Below are 16255 nucleotides of genomic sequence, written 5' to 3' on the forward strand. Positions count from 1 at the left end.
TAAGTATATTTAGATCAAATATTTTTTTTTCAACTAACTTACACATTTATTATCAATATAGGCAGACAAAAATCAGTGAATAGTACATACATTAAAGTCACAAACTAAAAAGTGGAGAATAATAATAATTCGTGGGGTTTCTGCCAAAAGTTGGTAAGTATATAATTTAGGTATTTAAAGTTAACAATGGATTATGACAAGTCTATAATATTATATAAATATGTATGCTAGAAAAAAAATCAACCTGCTCCGATATACAGAACATGCACATGAAGCACAAAGAAATTAGTATTATGCCTGATATTAAAGGGCAAAGTCATACTTGCAATTGCTCCAGAACATGATTTCAAGACATATCAACTTTTCCCAGTAACCCCACGACTCGTACGAAGTCTCGAAATAATGTTATGGAGTACCTAATTGCAATTTGAAGTTTTTGACATGCCCTCTAAAATCAGGCATAATGTTAATTTCTTTGTGCTTTATGTGCATGTTCTATATATCAGATGAGCCTAATTTTTTTTTCTAGTATATATATTTTATATATAGACATAAATTATCTGTTGTTAATTGTTGTAAATATTTAAATTATTGACTTACAAACATTTCCTATAATAGATATTCGATTACTTCAATAGCAAAGGAAAAATAATTACATTATTACATTAGTCTGATCGTCTGAAACTTCAAAATACCTTAAAAATATTGGATGGGTTGCCTATGAATCTAGATTCCTGTCATTTAAAAAGATAATAAAGTTCCTACCATATGAATTGTAGAGCATAGTCATATTTGAGTTGTCAACATTGAGTCATAATGGCTTATATTATTAATTATTATGCAAGTACCTATAATATTATAGTCAAGGCAATTTTATAGTACCTATATGCTTGTGAGCATGGTATTTTTTTATGAATATCATAACTTAGAGTATAATTATATTTTTTATGTACAAAAGAAGTGGATATTTTATAAACAAATAGCTGGGTAAAAAATGTACAAAACAGTTGTAAATTTTAAACAATTCTTATTAGTATTAAGCACTTCCCCTACCAATGCATTGCCTCTGCAAACAGAGAATTAGTGAAACGTAATATTAGGATTTACACACATTCTTGGCACAAAAAATGTTAAGACAATTGTGTCGCTAAATTTCAAAACCCGCTATAACACTTTTTTGAAATAATTAAAATATATATATCGTTGGATTCGTTATTAAAATCTCTATATGAAAATTTTATTGCCTCTTTCAAAATCCGGTACGATTAACTGTCATTTATGAAACAAAATCAATGCGTCTATCAATTCCTGCTATAACACTACTAAAACATTCAAAAACCTTTTTAGTTCAAAAAGTTTTTATTGATTTTCTCAACATAATGAAAAAGTGTTATAGCGGGTTTTGAAACTTAGCGACTCAATTAGTAATATTCAACAATAATATTGCTAATTGATTTATACTATTTCCATTTGAGGCACTTTTGTTACCCGGGTTACACCTTTTCGTATCTTCAGGGACAGCGCGCTAGCCAATGGCAAATACACACCAACACAGAATACAAATATGTAGTTGTCATTTTTGTATAAAATAATTAATACAATAAAGTTGTGATTATATTGAGATGCACATCTCTTACTATCACGTGACGTCACAATAAGCTGCCGCTACGGGAAAACAGTGTCATTTTTTTTGGTATTAAAAATGTTATCAGGGTGTACATAATATGCTGATTCCTTTTTTTTTTATTGTAGGTTAAACTTTATTACTAAGTAAACCTTATTATTAAGTAAATGTTTGAAAATATCGTCGGTACATTAGACACTCACTATTATAATAAAAATGGAACTATGTAAAGTGTTGGGAATTTAATAAAATTAAATAAACAGGTAATGAGAAATGTCACTAAATATATATAAAAAAAAAAAAACAATGTTAAGTTATAATTCCATAATCTGTTAACCGAATGCATCAACGCTAAACATACGGATTTACTGAGCAGGTTTATATATGGTTAGGATAGGTCCTTACCATACATAATAATATATATATCGATACCTCCTACGTATAAGGTCGGAACAACAAAATAGTAACTTTTTCAGTACGTAAAGTGACATTAATAATTTTAATGACACCACAACATTAATTTAAATGCAGGAATCGTATTTTTTTAGTTATGCCTATAAAATAAGATAGCATCATTTTATTATCAAGTCAGCCGAAGAGGCAGTTCTAACCTTATACGTAGGAGGTGTCAATATTATAGTTTCCTAATTAAAATCTCAAATTGCACTATTACGGAAGGTTAGCTGGTTGTTAAAGATAGCTACGCTAACTGTTCACTATTTATTTCCAATATTAACTGATAAAATAATTAATGATCACCCGTATTATTATTTAAACAATTCTGCACCTTTTTCACCTAATCTTTGGGCTGCAAAGTGCTCTGAAATTCTAATATTGTAATTGGTTCACCTTTATTTATAAATACCGGATTTATTTCCTGATTTAGTGCCTGACGATACCGAAAGGCAAAACACAGGTTGCAAAAATGACTCAAATGTGATAATACAAAACTTAAATGAATTAGAATTTAAATTCAAATTCTATTAAGTACCATCAGTCAATAGTATTAATTAATAATACTACTGTTTACACAAACTATGATATAAAAGTGTTTTTATTACATATTTATTATATAATATATTTCAATGAAACTTTGGCAATCTAAATGATAGTCAGTAGTGCCCCGTGGGCCACTTATGGCACTTGGAACTATTCTTTTGGTGACCCCAAACATTAACTTCTTTGAAGCATCATAAAATATGTAAACATTTTTTAAATAAGTATAATTTGATAAATGTTAAGTAAAAATCGGTTATTCAGAAACGAAATATCATGTACTGCTTAATAATATGTAGTTTTGCCTCATAGTTACGTAGTATTTATCATTGATCCTAGCCCGAGCCTATCAGTGCCACATTTTGCATCATGAACTTTCTGTTACTTAATAGTCACTTGCTTCAGGGCGTTCATTGAGGGCATCAATAAATATTTATTTCATTATTTATCATTATTATCAAAATGAGTAGTAGACTATAGTCACTTTAAACATTTTACATTGGAAATGTAATTCATCAGGCCTATTCTAACTTAACATCTAAAAAGAGCTAATTGTGATAAATATATCACATTTATCACTTTACATATTCTGGCGGCTAATTATGTAAAAAAGTTAACCGCTTGAACTGTCAAAAGGTGATATCTTTTAACAGCCCCTCTCATGGCCGTGCTAACTTTGAGAACGAGACAGAGTATGTCAATTTTACATATTGAGAATTGAGACGCAAGTCCGACTGTTTTGATACAATCGCAATGACATGAGTAATAAAATTGTAGGTTATGTTGATATGTTTGATGTATCAATACAAATTTATTGTGTTCGGCTCATTCCCGACTAGATGGCGCTGGTTTGGCTTTATCCGCTTGGGTTCAACAGCACGAACATATCCGAATTTGACCGACATGTCTTCTAATCAAAATTTTCACCGTATTCCAATTAAAGATAGCCGCCGATAATCGTTTAGTGTATAGAATACCTTACGTGCTAATTTGGAACATTGAAAATAACGAAAACATGCTAAAGTGATACCCGTTAAGGCGATACATCAGTGAAACGGCAAATAATTTTCAACTATAGGCGCGACGAAATTTTGGACTCGCTGCCATTCGGATAGAGAATGTCGAGCTGAGAACACGTCAATTTGTTTCGTGATGACAACGGGGGTATTAATTCTTAAATCGTGTAAAGATGACTAAAAACGTTACCCATTTACTTTAAAAAGAAAACATGTCAATGAATATATTATTATTGTTACTGATAGAACATTAAATGGACGCATGTTGGATTTATATGACAAATTATATTTCGTTTGGCATGCGCCATTTGCACCCGCGACCCGCAATCCGCGCATTGCCTAGCTATGATCTTTTTAGACCGTGCCTCAACTGAGGTATAGCCTTAACAATATACCTGCATGATTTTAAAATGATGCACACGACTGATCTACATCATACACGTGAAATTTGAACTTAACTGGCAACATGTTTGCATTGGCATGGGGATGCTTTAGTATTTAACTTTTGAAACTTAATAGACAATTAATTATAAAAACTATAAAACATTTATGAGATATTGGTATATAAAAATATGAAAGTATAAAATTTATTAATATATTAAATAAGTATAAATAATGTTCAAAAGTGGTTGTTAATATAACACATAACTTTTGATTTATATTTTTTTGGTATAAATAGCATACTCCTTTGTATGCTGGTAAAAAGGTATAATAATCGTTTAGCAAAAATAAGAAAATATTGAACATCATTTTGTTATTCATAATGCAAACACCACGAAAAGGGGTGAAATGCTTGTCACCTTAATTTTCATTATAAAATGGTGATAATAAGTACAAATAAATCAGTTTTCCACAGTACATACTTGTAATATTAATGAATTTATGGACAAATAAATAAATTACAATTAGACATGAAATCACCGACAAAATATGTATGGCTTCAATTAGTGAATGCCTAAGAGAAAAAAAGCATTTTGAAATGATTACAGAAAACAAAAAATTTAAATCAAAACTGGCCAATTTTTTTTTTTTTTGGAAGACACCCAATTAAATAACTATTTTCTTTAAATGAAAATTTATATATATTAATATAATTATAATATATCGTCAGAGAAGTATATTTTATTCTAGAAAAAACGATTTAGCAATATTTTAATTCTTCAACATTTATCACTCATTTTCGCAGACTGAAATTGATCTAGTTACCGATTTCCTGGCAACCTATAATATAGGCTTAGTTAAACACATTAACATGAACGAGTCCAATACATTTTGTTAGAGGTGTAAAACCAATATTGAATTATATTTAAATTAAGTCTCATAAGATGGCAGGCGATAAGCTTTAGCTTATGCACTATTTCCAATACAGAAAACTATTTGGTCAATATCAAAGTTAACAATATAAAAGACCTCCGTTACTGATCAGTTTTACACACATAGGTATATAATACAAACAATTAATGCCACAACACTTACAAAAAGTTGATACAGCTGCAAGAAAAAAAACTACTACAAATCATTTTATAATCTTATTTTTTTTCCAATGTATAACAGTGCTCCATTGGCAATGATGGAAGCCTTAATTCATTAAAGGGTGACCATCATCATCAAAGCTCTGTACATCGTAATACATAGTTTTCCAAAGTGAAAAATATAAGGAGTAAACAATGAAGTAAATGAACTCACCGGTTTCAATAATATGTTCCATGAATTGTTGTTCTAGCAAAGTGTTCTAGCAAATATAATTGTCATGATTGCTTTGCCAAAAGAAAGTGATATTTTATTTGAGGCGTCTAATTCCAAAAAGCGATAAGTCCACATTTGAGTACCTTGGTATCAAAGTGGGACATACGCCACCTCCCACTAAATTCATGTTTTAATTGATTATGGTGGTGAAAGTGATGCTCTTTTCAAAAAATCCACTAAAAGTATCAAAAACGGTGGTTTTCATAGAGATTTTTGAGTTTAAAGTTGGTATGTTATATGAAAAACGGTCACTTTTCACACATGTTTGTCAGTCTCCTGTAAAATTTTGTAAATGGCTTATGTCCCACTTTGATACCAAGGTACTCATTTAGTCAAATCGAGAAAAAAATACGCACGTATTCTTTATATAATTTTGCACAATATGTATTGATCTATAAATTCCAAAAACACGACATAACCCTACGAAAAAAAATATTTTAAGTATCGATTTATTACAAAAAGCGCCAAGTCCGTGTTTCATATTATTTAAAGCTTGGTTGATTTCGCGCGTGTTTAAGTCAACCAATAAGGGAACGTTCAATATTAAAAAGGGCGTCTCCCATGCTGTAAGCATCTGGTAAACTCATGACAGTGCCTACGTCCAATTTTATTTTGCCTATATTTATTACATTTAAGAGTTTATCGGCTGAAACAAATTGCCATTTGGTTCTAATTTCGACATAGAATACAACGGAAAAAAATAATCTCACGTTAAAACAAATAATTGAAGCTTGAAACATAAAAACGTTGTTTCCCGAAAATATTGAATTGTGGACTTGTCGCTTTCTGTAATTAGACGCCACATTTAAAACTTTACAGGAGAGCAATTTGTAACATAAATTGTATGAATTGGTTTCGTCATATACTTTTCAACTACCCAACTACCAAAAACATATTTATAACTTCATCATGGAATTACTACTGTTGACGTACTTTTAGGATGTCAAAGATGATATATTATTTTATAACTGTGTAAATAGCTCATTTTCATTAAAAACCTTTTGGCATAGCAACCTCGGCATGAATAATATCATTAAATTACAATCCAATGGATTTACTTCTACATCAAATTTAGATAGAATTCTTGACATCGGGTAGATGTTTTTACCTCAATTTTTGGTTTGGCAATGTAGTTAATTGTGTGCTCTCGCTTCTTTTTGGTGGGGGTGGCGGAGGCCTCTTCTTTATTATCGGTGCTCGGCCCTCGGCGCCTTTCTGCACATCAGCAACGTTTTGCAAATCGTCACTATTGTTCCCTACTGATTTGGGAGTTTTATCGCTTTTATTTATATTTTCATACAGGTTATCGGGTGCCGGTAAAATGGTGCCAGAACGACCGTAATGCTCCTGTACCCAGTTTGAAACATTAGCTTCTTTATAGTCTTCTGTTAGAACCGGGAATTCCCTGAAGCCCAGTACTTCATGTGGTGTGGTCGTCGGTTCCAACTTACATTTTTGAGCAACCTGCCATTTCTTCCTCATCACTCTTTGAAGATCTTTCAAGAAATCTTTCGGTGGATTAGATGTTGAGTCCGAAAGTTTTTTAGGCGATGAAAGTTTGGTAGTTTCATTTCTTTTTGGTGGTGGTGGTTTGTTTGGTAAATTAGGTGGAGATTCTGAACTTTCACTATCAACAGATAGTGAAAATGTGAGTTTTTTGTGTTTCTTGTTGGGTGAACAGGGACCACTTTTGGTGTCTGTTAGACTTTGTTTCCTTAACAATATGGGAGATTCATTTTCAAGATGGCTATTGGTTGTATCTGCAAAGCTTACTGATTTAACATAGCTATTCAATGTTCCATCACTATGCTGAGAATTACTTTGGTATAATTTTTTAAGTGTAGGTGGAGCGGGGTCTTGCGTTTTAGACTGCAATTCAGCCAAACAAGATGCATACATTCCAGAATTAATTACATTAGGTAAATTAGTTTGATTTTCCTTTGAGTGAATATTGGGTAGCACACTGCATGTATATATACTATTTTTGTCATCATTTACTCTAGTACCACTTAGACTGTTACTTTGACTATTCTGGCTATTGTTAGAACTAGTAGACGAAAGACTATTAACGGATGATTGCCTGGGAAACATGTTCAATGAGAAATTTTGGCAAGGATTGGTGGAACCGTAAACGATTGGCTGGCTATTTGACGGTGGTTTTCCACAAACTTCCTTATTTCCAAATGGTTTGGTTGTATTTTTAATCGGCTCGTGAGCACCATAAGGTGGTGGAGACACGTATGCAGGTGGTGGAACATATATCTTCTCCTTGGCACCCTTGTTGCAAATTTGCTGTGAAGCCAATGTCGATGTCAACTGGTTTACCTGTAAAAATGTGATAATCATTAAAAAATGATGTACATATTATTATAAGTTATGTATGCGGTTAGAACTGTCACATTTAGAGACCATCCATAGACAAAACCGTATGCGGTTTAAAACCGTGTACCATACTTAACTTTTGATTTATGTTTATGAAAAAATATTTTTACTAAGTTTGTAAGTGTATGGTATAAACGGATATGATAAAATGCTTATAACATACTTAGTGAAAATATATTTCAATGAACATAAGTCATAAGTTAAGTATGGTACACGGTTTTAAACCGCATACGGTTTTGTCTATGGATGGCCTCTTAGACTGAGCAAAAATGTACAAACACAGATTATTTTTGAAGTTATACTTCTTTTGGCGCATTTGGGAAAACAGAGCAGTGATGCCAACCGTACTATAATTATAGTACAATACTATAATTTTGATTTCGCGAAAAATGTAAAATACTATAATTTTACGCCAAATATACCAAAATACTATTATTTTAAAGGATTCAAGACAAAAAATATTCCTGTACTATAGATTTTTCAGAAATACTATAATTTTTACGCCTTTGTACTATAATCAGCTTAGAAAAATATGGCAACACTGAAACAGAGTGTATTTTTGGCGTGGGATGGAAGTTGCGCGCGCCGATGCAACTCAATTTATTATTATGATTATTTAGTAAAATCAGCTATGAAACGAATTAGTAAATATTAGTTATGTATCTATGTACCAATCTACCTAAATGGTTAATACATAATTTAACAGCCATGTGCTAATAGAATATAGAACAATAGATCATAGGGCGATGGCCCGAACCTGTGATAAATTATTATTAAGTAGATATACCTCGGTACCCACCTATTATGTAATTGCGCATAATGTGACACTCTCCCAAAGTAACATCAATCAATACCTACGCATTTAGGTAGGTACATATTAGAGGTGGGAAAACTGGTCGATTTTGAAGTTACTACCAGTATAAAAAAATACTTAGTATCGAAACTTGTTCCAAAATACTAACTAGTATTTGGAATACTATATAAAGCATTTGGCGTGTGTATATAACATAAGTTTCATACTCAACTGGAACTAAAACTAACTCCATATTAGTATTTGAAATATTATCGGCTTCAATAAAATTGCTAAAAATATACTGAGCTGGGTTTTTTGAAATGTCCATTTATTATAAAATTTTAAATTTATGAGTTGTTTTTATTTTCTTTTATTTTATGTTAGGTTATAAAATACAATATTCTTGAATGAATGAATATACAATGATATTTTATTTCTAACATGTTTTAAGCTGTCATCCTAATAAGCCTGTGCCGTCACCATATTCCCTAGGTATATTTGGTCCAATAATTACACAAAATTTATCAACTATTGTTTAAACATTAGCGAGTCGCGGCGTCAGCGGCGATGATGTCATACGTACCAACAGTACCAACTACCTAGCGGACGGCGAGATCTCATAGCATGAATTATAACAAGTATATTGGGCCACACGTACTGAGGTGGCAATGGTGATTTCCAAAGTTCAGTCCAATTCTCGTCTGGCAAATTGTCTCAATTCCTTTTATTAGTGTTAAGAGTCTATGGCCGAATGTCTTCCACTGAGTAACCACCAATCAACGTATTTTGATAGGATCGAAAAGTGTCAAAGGTGGTCCGACGAGTTTGATGAACAAAAGTACCGAAACTGTTTTGGTCTTCCACGAAGCTCTTAATGGGGTAATAATTAGATTCATTTGCGAAAATTCGCGTTCACATTCACTTGAAGAAATGGTAATAGAATTCAATGCATATATCAAACGAGATAGTTTTTCAGGATATGCTTCTTCATATGAGATGATTCAGGAAAATCAACTTGTACTATGTAAGCCCGAACATTGTTACGTCTAATTGCTTTTGAAACATTAAAAATACCGTGAAAAAAGGTGCCGGAACGCCGAAAAACAATCCATTATTATGAGACAATATTTATGGATCAGAATTCTGAGCCTTATGAGAGTAACCTGAATATCTTAAGGTAAGGAACTTTACAGCCATATGTAACAAAGATGGCACGTGATGAAGAAGATACAACAATGATACAAAATACACTTGGATTTTTTTTTTTACAAATAAGCTGTACTATGAATTAATACACTGTTATTTTAGCTTCCCTTTTATATAAGAGCGGAGTTCTTCCATTTACGATATTGGAAATTAGGCACCTGCAGATGGCTGTTTTGTGTGCAGCACGATAATCCATTTATCTGTAGGTTTAGGAGTTTGAAATTTTTTGTGAGCATAGAAAACATACTTTATAACAAAATACCAATGACATTAATATGAACGAAGCATCTAGAAAATAAAATGACACTCACTTTGTGTCGGGTCTGCCGGATGGCGAAATTCATATTTTAATATCGGTATCCTACGCTCAAATGAACATTCTGCTTGCAAGCGGTCTGGCGACACCGCTGGGTCTGCCCATACAAAATTTCTGACTGTCAGGTTTCGACTCCACCGTTATTATTGTGTTACAAAATGCCAATGTGCCTAGTTAAAAATTGTAAAAAAATATACTAAACACTCCAAGAAAGATGGGATATCACTTTTCATGTGTTAGTATTATTTATTATTTATAAAATGCCATTTTAAGATATTGATGAATGTTTATTCACTGCAATTGAATGACAGGAACCATTGGACAGTCAGTCGCCTGTGATTCGCTGGGCTCACTTGCGTCTAATCTCCGAGAAGTCGTAAGTAACCGAGAATCTGTTTCTAACGCAATGAGTCATGACACTAATACGCCATTACAATAAAGGTATATTACTATAAATTCTCGAAGCTTGTATCGCATAATGGAAACGGATACGTCAATGGTCACGTGACATCTACCTATACATCTGTGAATGACTTTCATGCACAATTTCTCGTGCGCGCCGGGTATGAAGTGAGTCGTCCATTTAATATGTCATTGCAAAATACCATAAAAATCTAATTTTTGTTTGGAAGTGCAGTTGGCTGGTTTGCAGATTAGGCATGTGTAGTCGCATCGATAGCATCGATATGTAGATTTTATATTACTTGAAAAACAATGTATCGAGACTAAAAAGAAAAATGTTTATTGAAAAACATAATATTTAAATTTCAAATGGACTAGTCTTTTCTTAATCTTGCTATTTTACATAAACATTAGACAGTAATAAAGGTGAATTACTATAATGAATGAACTATAAAAGTGAATTTCTTACAATTTCTGAAACAGTCCTGGATGGAGGATTTTTGGTTTCGCCATTTCTATCGCTCTGCATAGTCGCTGGGTGATCAGATGGTGAAGTGTACTCATCGGTAATTGGTAACGGGGGAGGTGGTAAACTAATGAGACTCAGCTGGGATCCGCTCAGATTGTATCCTACAATAAAAGATGCAAATTAGACAAAGTACATATATTAATTATTCCGATCTACATGGAGTACGGATTGCAATCCAGGGATAAGTATTTTCGATCCAAAGATTTATGATTCAGTTTTTGCAATATGAATATAAGATTTTTTATTAATAATAAAAATATCCATATAGGTAATCACAGTGTGAGTGTGGTACACGAATTCTTCTCTGCACAAGAAGTAGACGTAATTGATTTGAAAAATATTTTTGGTTACTGTTAGTGACAGTGTATACATCACTTCCTTCGTACCGATTTGTTTCCCTCGGCTCCGGATCTTTCCTGACAACACCCAAACTATAGAACCTTAGTTACAATGTGCTAAATTTTTGCTGACATGTTTTATTATGATTAAGCATTTTAATTAACCTGATCACTGCCAGAGCCGAGTTAACTGGTCAAACCATGTATGTCACGTCAGGTCATGGGCGAGTTAACTCGTGTGTTCATGTAAACGTCATAACATCTGAATAAACTGTTTGTGTATATTTTCTAAATAATATTTATCATTTAAGTGTGAAAATATTAGCGATAAACTCGAGAAATATCTTGATTTGGTAAGTTTTCACAAATATTTATCATTCTATTTCTATTTCGTATTTTCAAGGGATCTATTTTATTCCAAAAATAGCTGGCCTACAAGTGTCCACCTAATAAAAATTGATTGGCAGTGAAAATGTTAACAGAAACGGGAATGGTTTCAATAATAATTATAAAAAAACAATATCTAGGGTGCTAAGGACATTTCACGATAATGAGAAATTGACAAGGTCCCAAAAATGCCTCAGCATAAAATTTAACATTGTGAAATTACAGCCAATTTATAATAGAATATAATATCGTTGTATCGATATTAATTATAGCAATTTGGTTACTAAAATCAATTTACATACCTTCTAATGTTGCATGATCATCAAGGTTAGGCGGAGGTGGCGGCAACGAATCTAAGCTTAGCGTCGACCAATAAAGCGGATCTGAATTTTGATTTTTTAATTCGTCATAACCAGATGTCCCATTGCGTAGCAATGAAATCTGCGGCGGTGGAGGCAGGGGCATATCTTGAATATCGACAGAAGTAGGAGAGAACACCGCACCTTCCATTCTAGCCATGGAGTTCTGCGGGTAAAACATGAAATCTTTTGGTCGAGACTGATCAGTTTCTATGTTTGTGCACATGAGATTATTTTCATTCTGCATATAAATTTCATCTGACTGTTGCGGATAGTTCTGTTGAGAACTTCCTGCTCTGCCTGACTCCACATTGTTTTCCATTAGGGAGTTATCAGAACCTGGTGACTTATCGTACCAGGAATTATTCTCTTTGAAGTACTGCGGATGGGCATTGTTTATTATTGTTTGATGGGTAATATAGCCCAAAAGAATTCCAGTTGATGGTAATGCATCACTGGTGTGTGACTTATAGATATTTGCCGGGCTCGTTGAATAAATGTTATGAGAGTTTTCTGAGTCTATAGACATTGGCTTTCCTCCGTTGGTAGGTGTACTGTTGTAGATAAAATCTCGTAAAGGTGCGGCCATTGTTGGTGTACTGCAACCACTGCTTGAACTCCGTAATGAATTAGCAGATTCTAAAAATAAATGAAAATCATGAATGAGTATTGAAATATGATTAACATTTTCAATGGTTTCCATAGTATACAATAAAATATGATCTTAGAACATGTATGATATAAATTTTCGAAATGCTTATTTATCGGTGAAAAAAATCACTTGGGGGTAAAAAATTACATTAATTTATGTTTTTTTATTTTATAAATAATTAAATATTCATAACACACATACGAGAACTAAATGTACATAATTCCATGTATTTATATTATAAATATACTAACTAATTAATGTGATACCTGAGCATGTTTCAATGAACGTAAAAGTTTTATATATTTTGACTTGATATTTGAAAGAGCAACCCGAAGTTCTTGATCAAGACACTTCAAGCAAGACTAATTATTATTATTTTTAATTATAAATTGAGTTGAAAAATTTTGCTCACCTGGGAGGTGAACTGCGATAGCCTTGTCGGAAATCCGAGTGTATTCTTTATTAACCGAAAATAGCCAATGGAACATTGTCGAATTTTAGGGTCCCGCCGTTTCTCAATTCAACAAATTCCTCTCGAATTTATATGGAAAACGCTTTTCCAGAATTTTCGGCATTGGTTGCAAAAGGGTTTCGAATCCAGCCGTATTGATTATATGTATGAAAGTAACGATGGAATTTCTTTTGCAGCAAAGTTAAATGATTTTGAGACCGATCCAAAATTAATTGCTTGTTTTCAATGGTGGTCTGGTAGGTTCTTTGGTACATTTGTAGAGATCCTTGTCCTAACTCATAATTTATCAGAGCACGTCAATATATTATTTAATATATTACCAGCCATGTTCGCAAATTTGACTATTAAGTGAGTACTTACCTACCTATTGTATAATATACAAAATTATTTGTGTTTTAAGCAATGCACCGCGGCACACCGGTTGCGGAGCACTGCTCTAGTTGTACAACAAAACTCAGCAACCTTATCACAATGACCGGAATTATACAAATTTTGAAAAATGCTCGAATGTATTTGTTGACATATATATATCTGTACCTCAGAGGCAGACGGATGCAACTCCGTTTTTGGGGAAAATGAGTTTTTTTAAGAATCGTCATGCTAAAGGCTTTATCTATTAGTGGCAGAGAGATGAAAGTCCTAGTCCAAGATATGCATAGCATAAAGATGCAAATGCCATACCTACCTTAGAAGCAGAAGGATGCAAATCCAATAATCCACTAAGATAAAATTCTCTCAAACCGTCTGCAATATGTACTAGACGAGAACCAGCCAAGAGAATGAGCTTTAGAGGGGGATACAGCACTATGGACCATATTATCCAAGTCATCAGAGAAATCAGAGCGGTAACAGGAATACAAGCTGCCGCTATCCATGGGTTTTATAGACTATGAGGAAGCATTCGATTCCATAAGGAAATTTTCAATACTCGATGCACTCAGAAATCAAGGAATCCCCGGGCACTATATAAATATTTTCAATAATATATACAGTAGCGCAACAACATTTCCATAAACCATCGCGCATTTCCTATCAGCAAAGGAGTCCGACAAGGTGATACAATCTCACCTAAACTATTTACAGCTACATTTGAAGACTTATTTAGACAACTTGACTGGGATGACACGGGTCCCCATAAATGGAGAATACGTGAGTCATCTACGCTTTGCCGATAACAATAAATAGTAGTTTGCAAGACTCAGAAGGCCTCCAAAGCAGAATGCATAACTCGCTGGAGTAACAAAGTAGGCTTGAAAATAAATGTATCAAGAAGAAAGTCATGTTCAACTGCTTTGCGGGCCAAAAAGAGATTCTCATCAATGGCATTGAGCTCGAACAGGTGAAAAACTACATCTATCTGGCACAATAAGTGTCTATAGATGGATGTATATTTGATGAAATTGTTCGCAAAGTAAAGCTAGGCTGGAGTGCTTTTGGCCGCCTGAATAATTTCTTCGAAAATGACCCCCCACTGTGCCTAAAGTGCAAAGTGTTCAACCAGTGCGTACTTCCCGTAACCACATGCGTGTGAAACATTGACCCTAAGTAAAAGACAGATCCAGAAACTTAGAGTAGCACAACGTGGTATGGAAAGGTGCATGCTGGGCATAATGCAAAAGGACAAAAAAAGGAATGAGTGGATAAGGGAACAGACAAGGATTAATGATGTGATAGAGTTTGCTAAAAACCTCAAATGGGAATGGGCTGGAACATGGCTCGAAGAAAGGACAATCGTTGGACAAATTTAGTCATCCAGTGGTATCCAAGAGGTAAAAAACATCCGCAAGGTAGACCTAGAGGCCGCTGGATCGATGAAATGATAAAGTTCTGCGGAAAATCTTGGCAACGCAACGCACAGGAACGAGAGAAGTGGAATCAGCTTAGAGATTAGCGAGGCTTTCATCCAGCAGTGAATAGATTCAGGCTGGTGATGATGACGATGACATAATGAAAATTTAAAAAAAATGTGTTTTGCTTTGTTATATTTATACCTATACATTTTTTTAACTTATAAATTGTTTTATTTTGGCTAGGTAAATAAGATACAAATTCACATTAAGAAAATATCTTTAGAGGCAGAAGGATGCAAATCCACACTAGGTTTTTTATTTTATTTTTTTTTAGATATAAAATTGTATTATATTTATTCCTTTCTTACATATTCCAGAAGTAGTTTAATTGAATTAGAATAAAAAAAATAATGACCATTATATGTATATTTTCTTAGAAGTTATGAGTATTCCTTTAAAATAAAAAATGTTTTTTGGCTCTCCTGAACAATTGGGTATTTAGCATTTGCATCCGTCTGCCTCTGAGGTACAGATATTTTTTACCCCCTATTTAATATTATATTATTAACCCTATTAACCCCCATCCATATAGGTCTGGTTGGGAAAAGCGGTTGTCTACAAAGCCGTGGGTTCAATTCCAAGTCAGGCAAAAAATGCATGGGTTTTTAATGCGTGTTTGATTCAGTGTAGGAATCCAATAAAACAGTATAATTTTTTATAAGAATTTAGCTGAGTAATAACATGAAATCTAGTTCAGTGAAGGCAAAGTAAATATCCGCCACATTGTCTACTTTCGTTATATGAGACGCCTATTTATAATCGGCAGTAGAAAGTTTTGAGCATAAAAAAAATAAATGCGTAATTTTTACAACCTAATGACGCCCGACTGGTTTTGTGAGTGAGTCTTTTCAGTGTGCCGGAATTGGAGCTGTCGTCGGTATTGCTGGACTGGTTTGATTTTCTCCGTGAATGACGACGGGTTAAAGTTCCTGAAATAAAAAAACAAGAACATTGTCAATATATACATATAGAATTTTCAGATTTAGGGATTTTTAAGAGTTTTCCAAAGCATGAATAAAAAGCAATACATGGTTAAATTAGGCCCAAAAATAATGAAATTAGAAAAATATAAATATCGTCATTGAAACTAGAAAAATGTAACTCCGTTTTAATCGAAAATTGACTTTGAATGCCATCTAGTGGCCATATCTTGCAAATGATGTAATTCCAAAAAAGTTGTAACATTG

At 33.2% G+C, this 16255-nt stretch overlaps 1 protein-coding gene across 1 annotated transcript in view; it reads right to left on the minus strand.

Annotated features, from left to right (window-relative positions):
• Window positions 1-6013: 6013 nt before the first annotated feature.
• Window positions 6014-16255, minus strand: part of pico (ras-associated and pleckstrin homology domains-containing protein pico) — an 83033-nt gene continuing 72791 nt past the window's right edge. The window contains exons 14-17 of the mRNA XM_085947979.1: window positions 15881-15997; window positions 12038-12733; window positions 10951-11111; window positions 6014-7707 (exon numbers count right to left, since the gene is read on the minus strand). Coding sequence (XP_085804105.1) covers window positions 6487-7707; window positions 10951-11111; window positions 12038-12733; window positions 15881-15997 — 2195 coding nt within the window. The 3' untranslated portion in view covers window positions 6014-6486. The remainder of the gene's footprint in view (window positions 7708-10950; window positions 11112-12037; window positions 12734-15880; window positions 15998-16255) is intronic.

Source organism: Rhyacophila brunnea, unplaced genomic scaffold, assembly GCF_057557595.1.
Source record: "Rhyacophila brunnea isolate RB1 unplaced genomic scaffold, BYU_Rbru_1.0 scaffold_1, whole genome shotgun sequence".
Taxonomy (NCBI): domain Eukaryota; kingdom Metazoa; phylum Arthropoda; class Insecta; order Trichoptera; family Rhyacophilidae; genus Rhyacophila; species Rhyacophila brunnea.